The 26,200-nt window shown below is 36.4% G+C and overlaps 1 protein-coding gene across 1 annotated transcript in view; it reads left to right on the forward strand.

Annotated features, from left to right (window-relative positions):
• The first annotated feature begins 2,094 nt into the window (after positions 1-2,094).
• Positions 2,095-26,200, forward strand: part of LOC100888535 (endosomal/lysosomal potassium channel TMEM175) — a 34,661-nt gene continuing 10,555 nt past the window's right edge. Inside the window, exons 1-12 of the mRNA XM_030979074.1 lie at positions 2,095-3,680; positions 8,768-8,812; positions 11,226-11,320; positions 12,292-12,343; positions 13,157-13,192; positions 17,243-17,326; positions 19,672-19,740; positions 20,558-20,650; positions 21,827-21,905; positions 23,254-23,337; positions 24,169-24,223; positions 24,926-25,056. Of these exons, the coding sequence (XP_030834934.1) occupies positions 3,414-3,680; positions 8,768-8,812; positions 11,226-11,320; positions 12,292-12,343; positions 13,157-13,192; positions 17,243-17,326; positions 19,672-19,740; positions 20,558-20,650; positions 21,827-21,905; positions 23,254-23,337; positions 24,169-24,223; positions 24,926-25,056 (1,090 nt within the window). The 5' untranslated portion in view covers positions 2,095-3,413. The remainder of the gene's footprint in view (positions 3,681-8,767; positions 8,813-11,225; positions 11,321-12,291; positions 12,344-13,156; positions 13,193-17,242; positions 17,327-19,671; positions 19,741-20,557; positions 20,651-21,826; positions 21,906-23,253; positions 23,338-24,168; positions 24,224-24,925; positions 25,057-26,200) is intronic.

Here is a 26,200-nt window from a genome sequence, read left to right on the forward strand (position 1 = left end):
ACACACGAACCTGCGAATTAACAAGGATTAAAGAAAGCAGAAAATCGCGAAATCATGATCAGAAACACATTTAGTGAATGGAAAAGATGTCCAGAAGTTATTTGAGTGAAATGAGTCTTGGAAAGGCCTCCCTTATAATCCAACGAAGATTTATTCTTCAATTATCCATGAATAAGATATATCCACTTTGTCACGGTTACTCACTTGACATGCTTGAAGAACTGAGATTATTCTTGAAGAACTGAGATTATTCTTGAAGAACTTAGATTATTATATGTTTCCTATATTATGTAATAGTGATTCTAACATTCAAAGGGTGTTATTTTTCAGAACGGTCATGTTCTATGTTTAATCTAAACTACTCACACACAAAAAACAGAAACATTTTTATCGCAATTCGACCTTTCATTTTTTTAACAATTTTTGATTGTTTTTTTATTTTTAATTTTTAGAATAAATCAATGTATAATGTATTGAGTTCCTGGCATAACTTGAAGTTCTAGCTTCGATTAATTACACGATAAATGAAAGATATTCTAATGTTTCTTGTATGTCGTGATTTTAGAATACATGTTGTTCTTTATTGTTATTACATGTATGCCTACCAAGTATTCCGTAATGTATATACAACTACATTTATAATTGACGAGTAAAATCAATCAATCAATCGTTGTATTTCCAGTTTGTTTTATGAAATCACTTTTGACAGCCACCCAACATGTCTATCATGTACATACTTCAGAACCAATTTGACATAAATGATTTCTCAAGTTCATTTTACCCGATATGGTGACAATAATATACGCGATGGCTCAGTAGTATAACAATGGTCTAGTAACCGGGAGGTCACTGGTTCGAGTTCAAGTCGATGCGCTGTAGTGCCCTTTGGTATTAAGGCATTATTTCCTATTCCCAAGTCTCTCGGAGAGGACTAAAAGCCGTCGGTCCCCTGATTGCTTACGTACAAGCATACATATGCTTTCTTAGCAGTCAGGTATACACAATTAATTTTAAAAATGTGAAGATAAATACAAAGGCTATAAGGGGGGTCACTTACATATTCCGTAATGTTTGAAACGGCGTGTGCTTACCGTGAATATGTTTATGACGAATGTGGAAAATGTGCATCATATCAACTTTTTAGTTCTTACGTGCATCTTGTGGATCAGTGCCAAAGAATGACTAATATCACGAGAACAATCTTAGACGAAAACATGATTGAGGCATGAATTCATTTAATGAATTATGGAGGTAGACAACTTCCTGCTCTGCTGTGCCACCCCTCCCCGTTTATCCCCATATATTCTTATCCCCCTCTTCCTTCCGGCATATCAGGAGTGGTATTTATGCTATTCGATGTAGCCCATACATTTTGTAAAGACATGTGTAATACAAGTTATTGTCTTGCGGCCCCACTGTACTACTTGAAGCTACTTGCTCCCTCTATAAAGAAAACAGGCATAATCGGTGACCATTGGTCCCCCATGATCCTCTTTTTCTTATGTTAATTGAGAGCCGAGTTGATGAGATAGCCACCTTTCAGTGACCACCCTGGGTGGTCTAATCCCTTCTAGCCAAACTAGTACAGACGGCCTTTAAATGACTATATAGCGTTGTGTTTCATTTATGTTTAATGAGCAATTAGTTAAATTAATATATACCTCTCCCCGTCCACACTCCCATATTTGACACTTTATACTCGGATTTCCCTCCCCTCCCCCAAACGGTTGCAAGCAGTCTGAGATGACCGTGGCGAAGCATTGCGCATCTAGAGACAAATCTTAAACTGCGCATGCGCTCAATGACCGCCAAACTTTCGAGCAATAACGTGCGTGCAGAGATTGAGTCTAAAGCTCGTCATAAACATACGAACCAACCGGTACGAGACGCTTTCCACGAATTATCTCAGACCTAAACAGGTGTTAGTTTGAATATAATTCCAGGGCGAGTGTAATCGAAATGGCTGCAAAATGAAGCATTTATAATTTGTATTTATTCAATGCGGTTAAAATGATCGTCTATAAATGAAAGGAAGGGACAAATGCAACCGTCTGCTTGTGGTCAACTTGGCTTAACTTGAGAAACAAGTTTCTTTGCAATCAAAAAGTAGCGAAATCGTGAACGTGAGTGAATAAATGTGTGTGTCAAGTTCGCGAGCTGCTTGTCGACTTTATTGAACCAACTTTATTGAACCAACACAGATCATCACGGGTGGGAACAGAACAATTTCCTGCGTTGACAAGGTAGGCGGGGTACTGAAGACAGAGACGATCGCCTTTCTGTTTTGAGTGCTAATTGTTCCGACTTCACACTCAGTGTCATCATTCGCAGACTCGACTCGATAGTCTTGCTGCCGCTCGTTTAACTTTAGGGGGCAGCTAAATAAAGACAACTCGGGAATTAGGGACAACAGAACTTTTGCGACGTGAGATCTTTTTTGTTGTTGAGGAGGAGCTTCACGCGGATTGATGACTCCGTCGCTTGGCGGCTGGATGAAAACGCGCGAAAAGAAGGGACCACAAATTATTTAGTCATCGCGATTACTCGATGGATGTGAACTTTACGTTATCGTCTGCTTTACGAATCGCTTCTTAGGTCGTGTCTTATTTGTTTTTAACGCTCGGATTGCGCTGCATTATGACTCCATATCTGTGATAATTACAGCACAATGACAAATAGTATGTAATCAATGAGTATTGTTTTTTTTTTCGAGTATGGCTGGGATCTGTTAATGCCAATCATTGTCGTTTACTAGCATGACTGGAATGTGACAGTTTATTTGACAGCTACCTCGCTCCTTCACTTCAAATCTTCGGAATTTCGGAACCCTACAGTTCGCTTGGCGGCCCCCACTGCTACTGAAAATTAGGCCTACCCGTCACTCTTGGATCATGAATAAAGGTACGAGGACGTCTTTATTAGGACCTAAGTATAATATGTTGTGAGTTATGTGTCAATTACGATAGGCGGAAAATGAACGTACTGTAACATACATCGGAACTTCGTTAGTAGCCCCAGCGGTTGTTTAATGGCTCGTCCGTAACTTTGATTAAACCACTGACATGATTGACATCTAGAACAAATTCCCTTGCCGCTAAGCGAATTTCCTGTCTTCAAGTTCTACGAAAAACCCTACGAAGAACAATATGAAGTAATGCTTCGTTATCAAGACAAGAATGCCAAATTTGCCTTTATGTTTTATTTACTTTGAATAATTTTCTTGTGAATAAACTTAATAAATTTAATTTGTTTTACTCAAAGACTGCAGCATTGGGTTCGTGCTTTACCGTTTCAGAACTTGATTTTAATGGGTCTATATCTGTATGGATGTATTCCAAGCTCTCTTCACTGAAGTGCAAATTTAACAATTTTATGGACTTATTTTGAAACACAAGCTTTCGTCATCTTAAAAAATGGAAAACAATAGTCGGAGCGTTGACGGTGACTTGGAAAACCTCGTCATCAAAATGGACGACGTAGAGGATGCCGATCGCGAAGTCGTAAAAGACTGCTACGACGATCTCGACGATGATGACGTCGACGATATGGTGCCTGGACCTACCCCAATCAGTACTAACAGCACCAGGCTTGAGATCAACCAGCACGACCACGACTGTATACCAGTTGAGAAAATTGGGAGTTACACGGACATGATTTTCGCTCTGTGTTTGACAGCCTTGGTAAGTACATCATTATGTCGGTTGTGACAATTGCTCCAACTTGAACACAGATTGCAAAATTATAAAATGTCACCTCAATACCTGTATATCCCATATTGTAATTCCCATAGAAATCCTGTTCGCATTACATAATACGTCAATGGTGAATGTAATTTATGGGCATTTCACGTATGTCAGTAGGTGGTGGACAAGTCTATTGAAATTGCATGGGGTTAATTGGATTTTCGAGAGTCCTAGCAATCGTTTGTTTGCCAAGGTCAATTTTTCACAATTAGACGACCTTTTAACTTCATCTCTAGACGAAATACTGTACCCAACCCTTAACTTACCATGCTATACGTCACCCTAAACTACACGTGTGATGAAAACTAAAGCCCGGAGGAAAAGTTGGATAACATCGGTTTTCCCAAATACCCATTTTGCAATGCTATATCGTATTCTGGTTTCATGGAAAACAGTTATATTCGTAATGAATAATATACATATTTTGAGGGATATATACTAAGCATTACAATTTAGCTACAATTGTTTTGTTAATGATAAAGAGCAATTAACTTTGTCGAAGGCCTTGTCTACTAATCATTGGATTATGCCCAGTTTTGTTTCGAATATACATTCATTAATATCATCTCCCAACACTAGAGCAAATCCTTTTTTAGGGGAGGGGGAAGGGTGTTGTAGTTATCGTATTATCTTTATATGTTTTAATTGGTCTTTGTTTTGTTTGTTTCATTGTTGGTCTGATTTTTCTTTGTTTCGTTTGTGTGGGTTTTCTTGTAGAGGTGTATCTAAGTTCAATATCTAACTTCAATAGCTTTGAACAAGCATACAATGACATATTTTACAATTCGCACACGATTTCCAACAGTGAAGCACATTATCATAAGATCAATAAAGTCATACATTTTTAGATATTCCAACAGAATTTGGTTATGACTTATGACCAAAAGAAATTCTTGTTTCTTCGGCTTAAACATTTTATCAATAATGCAAATTAAACAAAGAAACCTCCTATTTTTAAGGGTTCAGTGCTTACATTGCGGTCTAATATTTGTTTGTCTTATTCTATTAATTGTGTTACTCTTGATTTTTAATGATTCTCCAATACATGTCAATATAATGATTCGGTTTTGATTCAATAAAACATAACCTCCAAAATATGATGCATATTATAATTGCTCCTGAGTTGACTATCTTGTTGAAAGTCTTTGCTTTCGTAGCTGGTCATATTGGTTGCATCTACACGTTCCTTTTTCTGGAACCGATGCAGGTAGTGTACATAATAACAATATTTTGACTGTCTTTGGGTGAATCTTACCACAGACAAAGTGAAACTTTTAGTCACATCCGAGAAAAAAAACTCACTTTAGGATAATATTGGTTACTGTTTCCTCCATAGATTGATCAAGCGAGTGTTTCTCATTAATTTTCTGGCAGGCCGTTAGATGGACACAGTTATTTGTTTACTTATTTATTCTGTTGTTGTTCCTGGTATAGTTTGTCCACAATTGTTTGAGATAATCTCAGGCTTGATTAGTTAATAACTAAGAATAACATTTGATCTTTGTTTAGCTTGGCAATGTTCCTAGGAAAGAACTAAAATAAGTAACCTTTTCTGTTTCAATTAATCACCGTCCCTCCTATAGGCTACACCCCAAGTCCAATCTTCTCCCCTCTATCCCTCTCGCGTATGAGGCCTGTTCCTCCCTAGTTAATGACACTTTATCCACTAATTATTCTGCAACTTCCCTTCTCTCTCTCTCTCTCTCTCTCTCTCTCACACACACACACACACACACACACACTCTCTCTCTCTCACTCTCTCTCTCTCTCTCCATCTCTCTCTCCTTCGCTCTTCCTCTCTCTCTCTCTCTCTCTCTCTGCCTCCCCTCTCTCTCTCTCTCTCCCTCTGTCATCTCTCCACCTTCAATCATATCTGTATTAATCGTGCATCATAAATATAGGCCGAAAACTTCCGAAACTGTATTCGCCCGCCCCTCCCATTCTGCAGATGGATAAACGAACAAGAGTATTAAACAAATACATGTAAAATTTGAACAATCAAAACCAAGAAAGGGTAATCAGATTACCAGTAAATATTTACATTCCTTATGGAGTGATTTATGCCTACATTCTTACTTGCATGCCAGTACCCCCAATAGTCTATAGTGAAAACTTTTTGTGTTTTAGAGCCAAAAGATATTTATAAAAGAAATCATGCCAATCATTAAAAACAAACTAATAAGAAAATAATGTTCTTAGACATTCGAGTTTGATTGTTGATGTCCCCGCACAGCTGGGAGCATATAATCGCAGATGAAATCTTAAGTTTTAACAGTCCTGTACTTGGCAAACTCCGTTTCCACGTAGGAAGTTTGCCCAGGCACCCGTGGAAACTTGGCAGATTTCACAAATAGCCATCAGCAAATTAATATAATGGTACATTTGTGAATCCGGTTTTTCATTTATCCATCGTCTGATGAAAGTATAAATCAGTACCAAAGCTCTTTGTTTGTTGTTGTTCTTGCTCCTGTTTTTTTAACGGTTTAAGTGTAATTATTTATTTCCATATTCATGAATCTTGGCAGATTGCCAAAACGCAAAATCTAATGGTACATGTTTGTATCAGTTGAGTGTATTCATTGTCTGATGGATTATATCAAAGTTTTGTTATTATCCGGTTGTGTATATTGTCTGGAAGAGGTCCCATTTTCCACACTCATGCATCTGTTTAACACTATATGCCCTCTGTGTTTGGTAGTGAAATGATACAGAACGACCTATATAAAAGGGACACACGGCATGCATACACAAAGGGCGACGTCCTCTTCTAAATTACCTTAAGGGAAATTCGGATAGTATTGTGTTACATTCCACAGAGGCCAAGTATATCATAAATGATAAGAAAGAGTGGATTGTTATCTTCTTGTATTCTTCAACAGCTCATAATAGGAAGTATGGAACAGACTCGGGGAGTCTTCCTCGTTATCGAGATCAAGCGAGCATTCGCCTTTAGAGTGTTTTGAGTAGTCACTCGTCTGCCATGCCTTAGCTGTGTTGTTGTTGTAAAGTGGTACATTCATTTGACTCGCAATCCAAGACCTGAGGGTTCGAACCCTAGCTCAGCACTTACGTCATATGGCAAGACATTAATCCACATTAATTTGCCACTCTCTCCCCAGGTGTAAATGGGTACCTTGCAATTGCTTGGGTTATGGGGAATATGATAATTGCATGGCCCTCGAAAGAAGAAAAGCATTGATGCTCATGAGGCTACCCTTGGTAATCAACATTAATATTATCATCATTAAATATAATTTTATTATAATTATTATGTCTATGTATCGTCCTTGCTATCATAATTATCTTGTATTGATTAGTATTATTAGTATTATTATAACCATTATTATTATTTTCATTACAATTACCCGTATTATCATTATTATTGTTGTCATTATCATCATCAGTACTATCATAAGTATTGTTGTATACTATTCTTACAAATCGTATAAAGAATCAGGAGTGAATGAAAGTTGTTCGTCTTATACAAACTCCTAGAGGAAATGAATGGTCCATTCATTTTGTATAATGTCTATCACATTCTTTCCCATCTGCTCAATATAACAGCAACAACAAAAAACATTAAACATGGTGTAAATAATATTAAGTTATTCAAAGTCCTAGCATGATGCAACAAAGTTCAGAGTTCCTACCGTTAAAGGTTTGAGTATGTCAACACAGCATACCAGGACAGTCAGGAAACGAGTTATAGGATTCGAGTTCGCGAGGATACGGAGAGGGGTTGGAGAGGGGTTGGGAAGGGGGTCGGAAAAGGGGGAAGTTGTGGAGTTAGGCCCTGTTAAGAACTTAACTAACCCTACTTCTGGTGTAGTATCAACTTGCAACAGACAGACTGGTAGATAAATGCGTACATTTCTGTGATATTCTCGTCGTTTTACATGTACATGGAAGATTAGAACTTGAAATCAAACAAAAATACTAATAGGGGATGAACAAATTGGCAAAGTATAGGCATAGTCATGAAATACATGCTTTCCGAAACACTTTATCCCAAATATCCAATACATAAGAAGGACTATTCGATATTGCCTTGTCATTGAAATGTGTCATTGAACATAATCATGCATCACTTGTGAATAGGTGAGTGTATTTTGGTTAGACTGCGTGTATGACAAACATATTAAACACAGCGATATGTTTTAATTTCACATGTTCGAGAAATCTCTTCATGCATCGTTTGGTATTGAAATGGACAAAAATACCCCCAAACGTTGCTTTATTGCCCTTCTCATGTGCCCCTCATGTCGCTATACTACTACTACTACTACTACTACTACTACTACTACTACTACTACTACTACTACTACTACTACTACTACTACTACTGCTACTACTACTACTACTACTACTACTACTACTACTACTACTACCTCTACTACTTCTACTACTACTTCTACTACTACTACTACTACTACTACTACTACTACTACTACTACTACTACTACTACTACTACCACCACTACTACCACCACTACTACTACTACTACTACTACTACTACTACTACTACTACTACTACTACTACTACTACTACAACTACTACTACTACTACTACTACTACTACTACTACTACTACTACTACTACTACCTATACTACTTCTACTACTACTTCTACTACTACCACTACTACTACTACTACTTCTACTACTACTACTACTGCTACTACTACAACTACTACTTCTACTACTACTACTACTACTACTACTACTACTACTACTTTTACTACTACTACTACGACTTCTACTACAACAACTACCACTCCTGCTTTATCGTCCACTACTAACAAGACCACTACCACTTTGTCCACTTATACAAATAGCACTACCACTACAATATACAATAATATGGTAATATTATCTTCATATAATAATGAAATAACTTTGTTTCCAAATACTAATTGTCTTAGATTCGTTAATATTTCTGTTCAGATCCCCTTATCGTATGTGTATGGTGTTTATATTTTTGCAATAATCTAGGATTTAAAAAAAAAATCTTTTCTTATCTACAGATATTTCCGTTAGCAACTTCAACAAACCATTACGAAGTGGCAGAGGTAAGTACATGTATTAGTAAGTGATGTCCTAAGCTTTTAGAATGCACAATGAGTTAATTCACACTTTATATAATTAAGACTTGCATAATGATTAGTCCCACTCGCTAATTGTTTGGGAATTGCATGTTAAGCATCATCACGCACGACGTCATAATGTATTACCTTTTTATCTGCATGTTAAAGGGATAGTTGAGTTCTGTTTTCAGACCGCAAATGCCTTCAAAGTGCATGGTTATTGCTCTTATTCTTATCTATGACATTTATAGTGCCCTTTTAGAACCTAACATCGCTATGAAGGTAATTTTAGACCCCAAAATGTGTGAAATTTAGCCAATACGATCATACCAATTCAGCTCCACTTTAAAAAAAACACGGTGACCGTTAATTAATTATTGAATTCGAAATAACAATACATAAGCCGGCTAATTGTGGGTTATATAAGGAACACGAAAATGCCAACAAAAACCAACATCGGCATTGGCTGAAATACAACGTTAAAGGAGTTATTTCGTTTTTTTCAACGGTTTTTCAAATTTTTCAAAATATCTAATATTAGTGGTGGTACACAAGTATTAGAAATTGTTATATTTCAGCCGTCTCTGAACCGATTTTGATCAAACAAAGATGATTTTGTCATTTGAATATGATGTTCTTTCAAATTTGACACTCAGTTTTTCATTATCTCACGAAAAATTATTTTGTGTAGCGCCCTCTGCAACAGAACTCAACTATCCCTTTACTGATTTGAAAACAGATAATCAGAAAGTCCAAGATCACATTTAATTTAATAATAATAATAATAATAATAATTGTAAATTTATAATGCGCAGTTTCTATATGTATATACTCAACTGCGCATGACATATTGGATATTATTATTACCCCGGCTTTAGCTGTGCTGCCATTATAGCGCTCTAGCATTTCAAGGAATAAATTCCTACCGGGTACCCATTTACTTCACCTGGGTGGAGTGTGGCAAATGTAGATCAATATCTTGCCAAAGGACATTAGTGCGGCGGCGGGACTCGAACCGCGGACCTTGTGATCGACAGTCCGGCGACGTATCCACTCGACCACAACACCTCTACAAATTTACATATTCAACCAACGCAGAGACGCGGAAGCGTTACCATTCAATAGTGTTGTTTGCAGAAGCTGGTAAGATACGGGAAGGACTCTCGAAAGCAGATAGAACGAGAAAGGAAATGCTAATACGAATCATTTCTAGATAAATGAGTGTAACATGATTGCATTCATGATTTAATCCCGGCATTATATTCATTTCCGGTTGGCTTGGATATCATCTCTTACCGTGTTATTTATAGAGCACTTTCAAAAACATTCAGCTCCTTCAGTACATCGCGTCTGATTGAAAGCATGAACAACTATTTTTACTATCTTCCCATGTTGTTTGGTCATATGCTTTTAAAGAAATTCGGAAGTATTTATAATTTTCCTTTAAGAAATAGTCACTTGACATTAATACCTTAATGTTATTTTGCTTGACATACATAATTGAACCAGGGGCCAAGCATATTTAGTTAATTACATGTATTAATATGCTCTGAAAATGGATGAAATGTTGTTAATAAACAGTTCCAGTTTTGTCACATAATTTCTAAATTAGACAAGCATACCTGAAAATAATGTGTAAGATAAAGAATGAATTGATTGGTTAATAGATTTATTATTTGACTGACTAATTGATTAACCGTTTATTCAGTTGATTGATTGATGTTTGTCAAATGTAATTAATAACACTTACCTTAACACTTTTACCATAAAATCGAATGATTAGATGATAAATTGGATGGTATTAAGAGTGTAATATTGTGTTGATGAAGATATTATCAGTTCGAATGGTTTGCAATCTCACATCTACTCGTTTGTATTTCTGGTCATAACTCCCAAATTATTCTTTTCGATGTGGCACTAAAACCCTTTCCATATTGCCACTCTCCACCCAGATGTAGTAAATGCGTACCTGGTAGAATGTTATTCCTTGATTACTTCCATCGCCTTAACGGTATACCCGAGGCTAAAGAAAAGCGGTAATAATAACAATTTATAGGCGCCTAAGGCATCCCCTGGGATAGATAGGTACCCATTATGAATAACGCAATCATTATTAAATTTGTATTATTACCATTATTATTACCATTATCATTATTATTATTATTAGTACTAGTATAGTAGTAGTAGTAGTAGTAGTAGTAGTAGTAGTAGTAGTAGTAGTAGTAGTAGTAGTAGTATTAGTAGTATTAGTAGTAGTAGTAGATGTAGTAGTAATAGTAGTAGTAGTAGTAGTAGTAGTAGTAGTAGTAGTAGTAGTAGTAGTAGTAGTAGTAGTAGTAGTATTGTAATCATCATCATTACTGTCATTATTATCATATCCTTATGATTTTCCCCAAAGGATTTAAGAGACATCCTTGCACAGGAGTTTGCCAACATCGTGGTTTACGTAGGCTCATACATCATGCTTCTTTCTGTGTGGCAGCAACACTGTTGGTAAGCCTCTTTTTTTTAATTTTCCTTCACAAAATTAAAATAAACTTATCATAAAATATTTACAATATAGGAAGGAGGCAAAATTCCCTAAAAGCACAGGGCTTGTGGTAGGGTTGCCATACTTATAATTAATGGTCCTCCTAAAGCTACCATTTTGCCTACTAGCTCTGCAGTTAGTTCATTGATGGTTATTAACTGTGAAAATGAGGAAAGCATCGAACTAATGTGATTATCGCTTTCAGGAGATATACGCATTACGAACAATTATTGAAAAGGAAAAGAAGGTAATTATCACCTTGACAAGCTCGGTCATGTGAAAAGATTGAGAGGTAAAACGTTTAGGCCTATAAATAGTAGTAACGGTGGTACCGATAACCATAGGTAAATAGTTGATAATTAATGATATTTGGGATACGATATTTTACTGACCTGGTTTACTTTCGATTGGTAAAAACCCACCCACACCATTCGATCTATTTAACCTTTTATCGTTTATTTATTGAGCGTGTCTGCTAAAAGGAAGTATACTGTTATACTCTTGCAGGCGCGTACGCAATGGGTGACCCCAAAACTTGACCTTACCCCCCCCCCCCCACGAAAAGAAATATAGAACGGCCGAATTTTCTAATTTTGGGACCAAAAAAAAATGCCCTTCAACCCCCACCCACCGCTTATTCAGCGGCTGGCTGAGTCGTTGCGAAATTATCAGCGCGATTTTCAAATTTTAACCCCCCCCCCCCCTCGAAAAAAATCCTGCGTACGCGCCTGTACTCTTGTATAATATATTATAATTCATTATATCAATATTTACTACAGGGTTTATATGACATCTATCGTTCATTTCCCTTTTCATATCTGTACCTTCCGTGAACATGTTGTGCTATATTCAACGCTTATCTAAATTGTTCATATTGGATTAATAAAAAGTAATCGTTTGTGAGTGACGAAGTGGTGTTACTCTTTTTTTGCAGGGTTTTTGCCGGCTTTGAACAGATAGGGGATACAATCTCCATCCTTAACGTGGTAAGATGCATTTGATATTTAAATCTTCAACATTTTGTTATCATATCAGTACCGGTCGTATCCAGATGAATAAGCGACTTCAGAGATAGCATTAGGGACTTTTAGATTCGCACGAAGACAATGGGGATTGCTACGATCGACGTCCTTTTAATGCACTGCCTTGAATGGACGTCACACGTATCAGTCCACGCAAATCTAAAAGTCCCTATTTGTACGACCTGAACCGCACCACTGAAATTATAACCATAGATATTTTACCCATGGAGACGCCCCACTTGGTGCATTTTAAAAGAAAACAATTACTGCCAAAGTGATGGAGGTGCTTCATCAACATTAGTTTGCCCTCTTGAAAAGAGAATACTTCCACCTGTGTTTCATAGAATGAACCACCGGTGCATAAGTGAACACTGATTGCATAGCTTTCATCTGTCGTCTCGATGAGTCTACCGTTTTGTAAAAATGACCGTTATAAACCGCACATGCGCAGATAGTATCCCCGAAGTGGCTTATTGAGGTGGGATGCAAAATAAACTCACATTGTACAAAATGTAAATATTTAATTATTTCATGTTTTAAACAGTATTTATTCTCATCATCTTTATGCTTAATTTAAAGTTTGAGGTATTTTGTAACCTTTGAAATCACGCTCGCAGCTCACCAATAATTTATTTGCATATACTTTATGTCGGCAAACGTGGCATCACTTTTATATTATTTAAATTCCATACATCGCAAAACTGGTGCTGTTGAAATCTTGTTTCTTTTTATTTTTAGTGGGTTAAAAATGAATGTTTTTCTCTCTTCCACATATAGGTGTTCCTGCTCTGTGTAACTTCACTGCCTTACTTTGTAAGTATACAAGATTTTGTTTGTATATAGGCCTACCTCATTCACACCGCTATACAGACTCCAAACGCCAAACCGACCCGATCTTGGAGGAGTAGTGTTTTTATTTTGTTTGGTCTGTGGTCGGTTTGGCATCGGTTTGGCATCGGCTCCGACTGTTTGACTGTGGAATTGCTTTGAAAATTAAACAAATCGAGACTTTAACCCTGTAATGTCTAGGTTTGTTATGCGGAACATTATGAGGCTGAGACAACTAGACGTATATTGTATGTGATAAACATGTTGTGCTGTAAACAGACTGGATAACATATAAGGGTAGACTTACAGCCTGGAGAGAAATTGAAACTGAAAAAAAAAAATGAAAATTGAAAACATTGAATCGGAGAGGATGTAAAATTAAATGCAGGTGAAAATGAAAAATATGGTGTTTCCAGATTAAAAAATCTTGAAAATAAGTTGCCGAACGCATGATACGAAATATAACATTTTTAGCAAATGATAGACGAAGATAAAGACATCGGCGGGCAATTAAGGAGGAGGGGTTAATGGAAGGGGATGTGAGACCCGGATTCGAGAAAAATATTTTGGATGAAGAACTGGCAGCTAGGCCACCAGGCAGGGTATATCTGATTACATTTGCATTTAACTAATCTGAATATTAATCGCGACACGTACATCCAATGAGATTAGCCCTCCGGAACTACTTCACGGCTTAATCTGACACCCTCAATTACGCTGAAGATTTAACAGACGACTCACGGTCTGCGGAGGGATACCCTTCAGCAAGTGAGTCAGAAGAAAATAAACCTGATATCCCCTGAACTCCCCTTTTCATTGCTATCTATTCAAAATATTCTACCCCTCGTTTTCTGAACGATAATGATTTATTTGACAACTCTATACTTGTGATAGGGATGTACCCTTCAATTTGACGCGTTCTTTGAGAACAATACTAAACACTCTCGTGATTTAAAAATAATAATTTCGGGAAGGGTAACACTGCAGGTGCCGGTAACAATCCCAAAGGTCTTTACTTCCCCTAACTTCATATGTCAGTCATGATAATCGTTATATTACCAATATCAAGATCTCAAACATTACGACATCAGCCTATTGATTTTGATGCAAGATGCATAGTGGTAATAATAAATATGATGTTTTGCATCATTAACTATATGGTCTGGGAGATTTTTGACAGATTGCTTAAAGACCGCGCTAGCCCTGACGATGTGACATATCACGTGGTTCAGATAGTAGCCACCCAATGAGATGATACTGACAATGAATTTGCTCCTTTTGCAGTTCTCAAAATAACTAGTTAAGGCAGGGGTTCGTTTGAAGCAAAGGAAGTCATTATGATGGTGTTATTGGTGTCTAGAATATATTTCCTTATCATTACTTTCAAGTTAACGAATTCTGCTGAACAACTAAAAATCATAATTGAAAATTGTATAAATATTGAAATAAAAGATGAAGGGGGCTAATTTCCTTTTCCCCTCTCTACATCGCATGCTCGTCGTGGTAGATTTACTTCGTTCCTCTCCTACCGTCATCCCATCAAGGTCAAATTGAAATTAGTAAATCAGTCATATATAACAAAATAGCTTCAATGGTATATATAGGCGACTCTTACAGGTATGACTCGTTGTTTTATATTCCTGTCAAATTATCGACAAATTGCCAGAAAATGACGAAGTCAGTTGTTCAGGATGGAAGGGATGATCCCCCAAATTATGTCAGAACGATAATCCAGGCGATGATAAATGCACAAGTTAGAAAATTCGATTTAAACGTAAAGACGAGAACAAAAATGCGCCTCTGTTAATCATCGGAGTATGGAGCCATATCCGAAATGGGGTAATCTTATTTTTCCCTTTAGGAACTCTTGAAAAAAGCAAGCATGAGTGATGCATGCTCATCATCAAGAGTGGGTAGTATTTTCAACCGGGAGAATTATTATATTTCTGAAGTCAAACGTGTGAATTCGTTGGATGTGGGTGTGAAGATATTACGCGAGGGTGATGACTGTGATAATCCGCCATAATGATTGGGCATGCGCGCTATTTTTAACGCTAAACGCAAAAATCAAGGTGTGGGGCTGATCAGATCCCGCGTAATGCCTTGTGATAAACGGAAAGTTCCCCTGAAAGCATGGAGGTATCTGCTGGAATCCAGGGGAAAATGATGGAAAGGAAATCGGCGAGACCGTAGATTATTGCTTTAAATTCATGCTGTTGACTGTCTAGTGCGTATCGCATTCAACATGGTACCTGTTTTTGACTCATGATGATTTCATTAGAAAAATACATCAACAAAAATAGGATGTTTTCTATATTTTAAGGCATAATTATTATGATATATTCAAGGCAAACAGCATAAAGATATGATCATTTAGCCACGTGTACATGTTTTCATATAAGCTGATTACTACTGCAGAAATCACACTCAATATAGGAACCAACAACCACTGCAATACTTTTGGAGAATTCTTCATATTTTCTAGTCACATTATGTATTCTGATTTTACATGTTTGGAAAATGCGAGGTCACCAATAATAACAGTTAAATGGGGATGTTTGTCTGATCCAATGTCCCAACAAGTTAAAATTCTCACAAAAAAGAACAACGAAAAAAAAAACGATATCCCTTAGTCCTCTTTGATGACTAGAAGACGATCGCAAAGTATTTCCAGAATTGAAAGTAATATGTCATTGTAATGTTTGCGCTTTACAAGAGGTGGCGGACAAGACGAGTAAAATTGACCGAAAATGAACTTTCGAAAGTGTTTGCGATCGTCTTCAATTAGATATTAGATGAAAATGGCCAAAATTTTCTCTAACCTTTGTTTGTGAGAGGCTGAAGAAAATAAATCTCTGGCACTCGTTTATGATAATTTGATAATCAGTCTACCACTGACGTTAATAAAATCAACCTTTTGCAAAAGATAATCAGTTCTCATTCGAGAGTTGCCACTGCATACCTCAACAATAAATTAATGAAGGGAAGGAAAAAACAATTTCAGCGAGGGAAAAGGAATGTCGTCTTGTTCGGGAGCGTTCATGTTGAGGTAAATAGGGATAAGTCTTTCACGAAGGAAGTAAGAAAAGAATGAGTTTCACATCCGATAATTGTCCAAAGGCCATACGAGAATAGCGGTGATGAAAAACATCCAGGTCCTGATACCATTATTAGAAACATGTTGTCATGCCCCCCCCCCCTCTTCTCTTTATCTCTATTCCTCTCCTTTCTCTCTCTTGCTCTCTCTCTCTCTCTTTCTCTCTCCATCTCTCCTTTCCCCTTCTTTCTGTCTGCCTCCCTCTCTGTCTCCTTTCCCTCTCTCTGTCTCCCTCTCTGTCTCCTTCTCTCTCTCTCTCTCTCTCTCTCTCTCTCTCTCTTCTCTCTTTCTCTCTCCTTCTCTCTGTCTGTTAATCTCTCTCTCTTTCTCTCTCCCTCTCTCTCTCTCTATCTCTGTCTGTCTCCCTTTCTTTCTCATTTTTTCTGTGTGTGTGTGTGTGTGTGTGTGTGTCTCTCTCTCTCTCTTTCTCGATGTTTCCATCTCTGATTTTCTCTCGCTCTCTTTTCGGATATCTTCAGACAGTCTTGAATAGTTGTTGATTGATATCCAGGGATGGCATAGCTACCTTAAGATCAAAATATTCCATTTGCCTCAAAGTTCACCGTCTAAGCGATTTCCATCACATTCACGCGTGTTTCAATAGTCACTAGATCTCTATCCCATGAAAGAGGGGAAAATGAGATTTTCGGATTATTTATCTTTATGCTTTTAAGGCCTTTTCAATGATTCATCACTTTTGAGATGAAACCGGATCAAAAGTAACCAGATTTGAATTTCAGACAAAAAAAATTGTATACATGTAAATCTTTTTGAACCATTCGCAGTTGTCTGTCTCGTGTTATATAATTATTTTCTTTCTCCTCCCCTCCCCTTTCTTTCTCTCTCGCCTCTCTCTTTCCTCTCTCTTTTCTCTCTCTCTCTCTCTCTCTCTCTCTCTCTCTCTCTCTCTCTCTCTCTCTTGTAATTATTTTTACCAGGCATCTTTTACAGCCTCTCACCGGAGTACTCCTCTGTCCATTCAGCTGTTTGCATTCAGTCTTATGCTGATTGGTCTCACAATGGTAAGTTTGGAGATTTCTAACCTTAGATGCTTCTTTTAAATCATCTCTTTTTGTTGGCATTCATTTCATAATTGTGATTAGTTTCATATCAACAGGAAAGCACATTGAGCACGTCCCCGATCAAATCGAATGGTGACAATATAAGACCCCGTTCTCATTCACTTCGTTGGAGCGGTCTAACTAAGACCCGTTCCTCAGGAGCAGTTCTTAGGTGAGTGAAAACGGTCAAAAAGTGGTCCAGGAAGTTGACTTCTGGACCGCTCCAGAAAACCACCTCGGGAGGTGGTCTTGAGGAACGGGTCTTATTAAGAACGGTTTGGACCGCTCTAACGTGCAATGTGAACGGAAGCGTACTTTGACCGGAAGTGAGCTAGTGACGTTCCGTGCGAAATATGTAGTACGGTACATACGGTTTGTATTCCGCGCGCGAAAAATTTGACCTGCTGACCTGAGTTGCCATAGCAACAAGACCACTTTGACTCGTGGAGCGGTTTGAGCAATACAAAACTGCTAGGAGTGTGAACGCTCGCAAACCGTTCCTCAAGACCCGTTCCTCTGGAGCGGTCTAACTAAGACCACTTTCAAAGTGAGTGAGAACGGGGTCTTATACAAATTGTAAGCGGAAAATGATAGAAAAGGGAGGAATATCAGGTAAAGGTATTGTGAAAAAAAGGAAAATGATGAACCCTCTGCCCTCACTCCGTTGTCATTAAAAATAATTGTATTTCATCCATTTCATCGGTCTACTACCCCCCCCCCCCCCCCCACCTATGTTACTGGCTAGCCCGAAGCCATTCCACTGTAATCCAACTGATATCTTACATGTTTTGTAAGATATGAAATTCCATTTCACTTGTCTAAACTGTATAGGTAATTTACCAAAATTTTAAAACAATTATTTCACGTAGATTTGACACAAAGTTTAATTTACCAAATTTGGTATCAGGACGATTTCGAAGTTTACCGTCCAATGTTTGCTTGATATCATTATAGACGGATATTGCAGAAATAATGGCAGAATTGGCACTTGGTGCTCCCACTTGAAGGTGTTGAACTCTGGCTTGTAAATCTGTATATATATATATAATTCCATATTTATTCATGTTGTATTATACATTATATTCCTTAATAATATTAATAATGATTGTAAAAGTTATATGATATAATCGTAGCAATAATAATGATTGCAATAACAATAATATAAATGATGTTAATAATAATGACGAATATGCTTATACATATTTGTAACAGTGTGATATTTTAATGCTGTTTATGCTTTCTTATTGCTAGTTGTTTAATTGCTGCTGTTTATAGTCATTTATAGAATATAAATAATCCTTCAATTCTATAAATGATTCACATAATAACCACCTGTAATGTATACCGTATATTTTTTGTTCCATTTTTCATTATATAATATGAAACAATAATGATATTTATTTGAAACAATACACAGTCCATTTTAACCATTCCAAACCATTCCAAAATTGTATTACTGAATCTTAATATTTTCATAAACATGATATAGGGCTTACCTTTATCTGTACATATTATGATCGTGCAATAGCTTCGAGACTGGTTGTTGTTGAAATTGTATTCTCAATGAAAATTAATTTTGTTGTTGATGTTTTAATATAAATATTGATGTCAATGATACAAATTATAATAATCATAATAATCATGATAGTAACGGTAGTAGTAATAATGTTAATAACGATAATGATAATGATATTATATTTATTTTTTTACAACGTGATGATGGTGTTGATGATTAACAGTAATAATATGTTACTATACCTTTCATGAAATCACAACTTTTTAAAAAACGATAGTAACGGTAGTAGTAATAATGTTAATAACAATAATGATAATGATATTATATTTATGTTTTACAACGTGATGATGGTGTTAATGATTAACAGTAATAATATGTTACCATACCTGTCATGAAATCACAACTTTAAAAAAAAATTGTCATGCAATGTTTTTTTTTCCTTTCTTTTTCTCCCTCTTTCCTCCATTTTCTTCTCATCTATCTTTTCTTTTTAAAGCTTTATTTTAACCAAATTCAGGTGCATCTAGTCGGGTGTGGGGAGGAAGGTCTGCGGATCACAGTTATTTGGTTAACTTTTTCCATACCCGGGCAGCTCGACCGGATGCACCTGCTATTACAATATTTATATATGCTTTCTATTGATTTTTTTTAATCTCAATTCATGTTTGTTATATTGTTGTATTATGTGACTTGATTTGCCAAATAAAATAATAATAATAATAATAAAGAACTCGAAAACCTTGATTCGTTATACATGTTGTATTCTTGATTTCATTTAAAATATGTTTAGGCTGTGATTGTGGCTTTCGCATACAGAAAGAAAAAGATGCTGATCCGTGAGTTCCGTCAGAGAAGATATGTAAGTACTTTAACTTGTTAACATTTACTTTGTCAGTTTTACTTTAATTTCTTAAGGCAATATTCATAGTTACATGTATCACACCCATGTTAATTCAAAACACTGACGGTTTCGATTCCGCACTGAAGGAGATAATTTGAAAGAACATTCACTTTGCACCCTCACATTACAGGGTCAAAGTGATCAGTGGTGATTAGTCTGTTGGATTGTAGAATATTACTCTAGGAAGATATGTGGAACCGAGGGATTTATCCCGCCAGGGATCGGGGGGAAGAACTTGGGGTGAACCTTGGTTCTTTCCCAGGGACTGCAAGACCAGTTATCATCACCGACGATTTCGTGTTTTATGTCATGATTGGATGCAAATTACCCCCCCCCCCCATGTGCCTTGCTGCAGTCTATGTCAGGTTAGAAATGGAAGGATTGGGTTGTCCTGGTTTAAGATATATGGGTTGAAATTTATCATAGCGTATATTCTTTTTCCATAGATTTGTTATTTATCACAGGTTGATTTTCTAGGGGTTACTATGTGGAAGTAGTCCACAAGCAGAGACTCTAAGTTAACATTTCACCACGATACCTAAAGCATTAAGCTTAGAGTGCAGAGCATATGATTTGTTGTACTGTCATAATGCAGATTATTGTTACGCTCAAAGGCTGAAAATGTTTTTTGCTTGCAAAATAATGTCGTAGAGGGAAGTTATATCGGGGATTTTTATTTTATAAATAAAACTGGTATAGAGAGGTAACATTACTGTAATAGGAGAAATATTTTCAAGGGAGACTTTTTTCCCCTTCTTCTTCTTTCCTCATTCAGAAACCTTCTCTGGTTGAATATTTGCTAGCCTTCGGGCTTCACTCATTATTCTCAGCATTAGCAGTAGCTGTGTCAAGACAGAGTGTCCTCGCAGTAAGTAATGATCGTCTTAAATCCTCAGTTCATGAAGTCTCATGGGTTGCCGTCCGGGTTGCCGTACATGTTTTAAAGCCCCACTGTCCTACTTGTAGCTACTTGCTCCCTCTATATAGAAAACTTCCCCAATCGGTGCCTGTTGATCCCCCATGAATCCTTTTTTTCTTATGTTAGTTGAAAGCTGATTTAATGAGATAGCCACCTGTCAGTGACCTCGCTGTGTGGTCTAATCCCTTCTGGCCCAGTAGTATTGACGGTCTTTAAGGGCAGGATATTTTACTGACATCCTTAACCACTGCTGTAATGTATTTTCAATTACGCCATAATTCGGCGAAGGCGTACATAGATCGATTTCTGGCTCTTGTACCCAAGCCATAGAACCCAAGCATCATCAAGCGCGTCATCAGTTGATGATGCATTGTGGGACGTGGCTGTGGATACATCGGGACATTGTGAGCATCAGATGGCAGTATTCTTATATATGAAGCTTTGTCAGTAGAAAACCCATCCTGTAAAACTAACGGCTGTTCTCCCCCCCCCCCCCCCCCGTGCTCTAAAGAGTACATGAATCAACTGTAATTATCATTAACCCTAATGTGAGAACAGGATTGAGTGTATTATAACAAAAAAAAGTTGAAAACGCTTGGCTAATTAAGAGCTTCATAATCCCAAAATATCATCTTCAGGGAGACAAGGCTTACTGTCTTACTACATCATCCCATTATTTTCTTATTGTACACTGTTACTACATACAACAGTAACAGGGAAGCCTTCAATGCTTTTGATTGTTCAGTTATAATTAATCTTTGTTAAAATCATGGAAGTGAAGAAATAAAGTTATATTGTAATCCGAGAACTACAGTACCAATGTTTCCTTGAATACATAGACTAATATCAAAGGTTGCAAATCAGGAGTGAGGGAAACATTTGTTATGTATTTCCTTAAATCTATGCAAAACATTATTACTTTTTGTTTATTTATAGAAAACATGTAATCTAAACTTTATTTTTCTCAGTTTTAGTTCATTGTTAACTTGTTAACTTATAGTAAATTAAAAATGGAAACGAATTTGTTTTAATTATTTGAGAGCACATTTATTTGACCATCGATTACTGAGATATCTGCAATTAGTGACATGTTTTCTTTTCTGGGGTTTGATTCTTCTGTTTCAGTCTTATATCTTCCTGATGTTTGTAATATTTTCCGGGTATTGTTCAGCGTTCTTCATGGCACTTTACAAGTACTTGTTCGGTATGTATGATTCATTAAGCCTTTAATCTCAATCATGATTTATAATAAGAGCCATTACTTTTAGGATTATTTTGATACACCATTTATCGAAACAAGTACAACTTCTTTTACTGTGTTTATTATCATGGTATATAAAAACAAAAGCAAAGAAAAATAATCCACGCTAGGATATGTACTTTTTGTATGACTTTGTTAAAATTCGTCTGTATTTGTAATTTGTACATGGCCTCTCATAAAAACATTTACCCTGTTAAATAAATAAAGAAAACGTTGAAGTCTGATTAATTTGTCACTTACTATAATCATTTTTTTAAATTATAAAACAATATGTCTTTTATGTATATTTTGGTATCTGTATTGTATATGCATGTGAAATTTGAAACCAATAAACTCAAACTCAAACTCAAGTGAAGTGTATTATCACACAAAAGTTTTTGAGCGTCAAGTAACGCCTGGCTGGAATGCTCCCCAGGGAGTGGAGATTGTGCACACAGTGTGTGCGGGCAAGCACTGAATCTAATGACCGGGGTAATAGTATATTTGTAAAGCGCTTAGAGACATTTTTATTAAGCGCTAAATACAAATTAAATATTATTATTATTATTAAGAGAGGATAACCACTTACTTAACATATGTCGTCTACCTTGTCAAATTGACAAATTTCTAGCAAATTTGTTCATCACAATAACACGTTGTGATCAGGGCTTTGGTTCCTTTGAAATAATTACATGGTACAACCCTGAAAACTGCCTATAATTCACGTTTGATCAGTTGCTTTTGTGACGATAGGCTATAATACAGACGCTTACAACATTTCGCTTTTCTCTCCATGTTGCATCCTATGCATTCTTTGGTACTTTGGCTCTTTCTAAGCTCTTTATATAGTCATTATTAAAATCATTCCCAGTTACGAGTTGTATGATTATACTAGAACGTCGATCATTATCGTTTCAACCAAGACCCACCAATGTTGTATTCGGGAGCAGGATTCCCACTTGTAACTACAAACATAATTTATCAACAAAAGGTGGCGCTGTTTAAAAGTAAATTAAGCACCGAGGAAAGCTTGCCTCTCCCCAAACTATTAAAGGAACCCGTTCATGAAATAGATAGTTTAATAGTAGTATTGATAAGGCGAACTCATATATTGATAAATAGCAACTGAAATGATAACAACAGGAGGAGAACAGATAAGATTATGTCCCCTACTTTTCATGCTTGAAATAATCATGTGTATTTTTATCTTTGATATAATTTATATTTTATAATTTATCCTTTACTGTTTGAGTGTAAATGAATTTGAATTGAATCGAAAAAGATTTAGTCTTCAATGTGTCTTATTTCACAGTTGGTTCAAAGCCCCATCGTAAGTTATGGAGGCAGTTTTGGACTCGGCTCTCCGCCCGACCACTCCCCAAGATGAGAATCATAGGTAAGTCAGAATCTTAGGCTAAATATGCATCGGATAGTGATCTTACCAAAAATATCAATACATCATTTCCTTTCCTGTTTAATAAATTAATAGCAAACGTCTCAGAAATATGAATGAACTGAAAGGTATCCGTCATGTTATCGAACGTGACTTAATTTAGAAAATATGAATTGGAAATGATACAGTACATTTTAATTGGCCAATAAAGAAGGACCTCGATTGTATTCGGTGCGGACGTCCACCCCCTACCCCCCCCCCCGGTCAACCGCCTATTTACATACGAATATTTTTTTTTTTAAGGTTTCAGGTATGTTTTAAAAATAGTTGGTGATAGATATCATGAGTTTATTAAGACTTTAGTTATACAATTTTATTGTTAAATAATTTCCCTCCCTTACACATTTTTTAGATTATGTAAATTGGTTTTAAATTAATGGCATGTATTCAATCCGCAAAAAGGGTATTTCGTTTTCATAGAGGAATTCCTTAATACGGATCCCTGCGGCCCTTTAAGTTTCTCTTTTTCTCATTTTCAACTAAGTTATGAATTCATTATGTCATAGTCGTTTATATAACTATATCTTCAATTTTGTGCGTGTACGAATTCTTCCCTTTACTTATGTATTGCGCTGTATAAATTTTATTTTAATCTGCAAATGGAAATAAACGAATGGATGAATACTAACAACATTTTTTTTATCAGGAAGGGAGGAACCAATCGCTATGTCACCATTTTGTTGTAGTCTATATTGTTGAGAAAAAATGTCATATTGAAATGTTATCAAATATTTCATTCTCAGATTTTCATGTACGTGTATTTGTTTTCTCTAGCTCTCATGGACGGAGTGTTTGCAGTGGTTGGTATGCTCATTTTGCTGAACCTCATGTAAGTATCTGGAAATACTAACCAAGATCATTAATAATATGAGTATATTGTTATCAATTTGAAATTATCATTGAAATTTATCATTCTTACTACAGCTTTGTTCATTATTCACTCTTATTCTTTACTCATTTTCTGTGGTATATTACTATGTATTGATGTTTTCCATGATGTTTATATTGTTCAAGTAATTTGTATCTTCATATATGTTGCATTTGTGTACAGGGCCCCCTGGAAAACAGTACTGTGATCACTGACGGGGCCACCCTGTTTAAATAAAACGGAATAAATATGAAATTAAATCCCTTTACACACTTAATTTTCTCATACAAAAATGTGTAATGATACACATGGATTATTTTTAGTGAATGTACGTTTTAACCTTTATTCATTTACGCAGTTTGTTTATATACATTTGTAATAACACAACTTCGAACAAAGTGTAATGACTGGAAAGTTGATCACTCGTTAAAAAAAATCGTGAATTCTTGTTCAATTTCTTGGAAGTCCATCCTCTTGCAAAAGAAACATATATGATTAATTATTTGTCGTTTACTTGTATTCAATACTTGACCATTTAAGCTTAAGGGAGTCCAGGTTCGCATATGTGATCACGCTGTCTGTAACTTAAAACTAGATTCATGTTAGTGTCGATTAGATAGAAAAAATAACTAACATAAGAGATCTCTTCCTTTCCTCTGACAGAGGCGAGATGGCGCCTCATCACAAACTCGATGCGGCAAAAAGTTCTCGGCCCCTCGACTCACGACTCAAGGTGATCCTGTATCAAGAGAGAGAGATTCTCTTAGCACACGGTGCGGCCTTTGTTTCTACAGGTAAAGTATAAGTGTAGCATGATCCTGCAAATACCTCTTCATTTTATTTTTCTTTGAATTGATTTTGTTTGGAATAAATCATGAATATTAATTAGGCAATGGTGAATATGTGCCCCTGTTTTGTGTGCAAAATATCTCTCTCTCTCTCTCTCTCTCTCTCTCTCTCTCTCTCTCTCTCTCTCTCTCTCCCTCCCTCATTAACCCACGCAGAAATATTGTACATGGCGGGGCTTAAACAAAATATTCTATTAGGAATAGTGAAATACAGAAAGGCGACAAAATGTGGTCATATAAAAAGACACCAGAGGTCTCTTGAAAGATTTTCACGCGGAAAAGTAGAAGGTTTTGGGCCAAAGGTGAAGCCGAGAACCAATTGGGAGGAGAAAATAAAGACCAGGGGGCGTTTCACAAAGACTTTTTTCAATGACAGATGACTAAAATCAGTGACAAATCTACTGATGACCAATCAAAAGCAAGGATTTCAGTAGCTTATAACAAAAACTGTCATTTGTCACTGATGACAAGTTTTGTGAAACGTCCCCCTGGAGTTCAATGACACTGCAAGAATATACTAGAATGGCGGATATATAGATCAGAATTGGATGGATTAATTACAGTGTCTAAATGAACAGAGACCCTGATTAAAAGATTGAATGGCAATCGGGTTCATTAGTCTTGGTTGTCAGACAATAGGATAGTGATGGTGAGATCCCGCTTAGGTCAATAGACAATTAATCCTCAATTAATTACTTGTATTTGATTTCACACTGGGTTGCGCTGATAGGTTGATTGCATACCTATACAATAACCCTTACTCTCTTAAAGATTTCAAATGTCATAGAAAAAAGGAAATACTGACAAGACCGGACATCAATGTTTTCAGGGGAAAGAGAGGAGATTAAATTAATGAAGATAAAAGGCGAGAGAATGGGGAACAGAACGCAAGCTGAGAGTGTAGTCAGCTTATACCCATGTATATGTCTTAATGAAGATTTTTTTTAAACGCTTTGCCTAGAACATTCTTCATGGTGTTACAAGATGCGTTTTCCCGATATATATTATATATATTACATGTGATTTTATTATTTTCCAGAATTTTGCTTATGATTTTTCTCGAGTATATACAGACAACTATTTTGAAGGC

Source organism: Strongylocentrotus purpuratus, unplaced genomic scaffold (assembly GCF_000002235.5).
Source record: "Strongylocentrotus purpuratus isolate Spur 01 unplaced genomic scaffold, Spur_5.0 spur5_scaffold_10, whole genome shotgun sequence".
NCBI classification, from domain to species: Eukaryota; Metazoa; Echinodermata; class Echinoidea; order Camarodonta; family Strongylocentrotidae; genus Strongylocentrotus; species Strongylocentrotus purpuratus.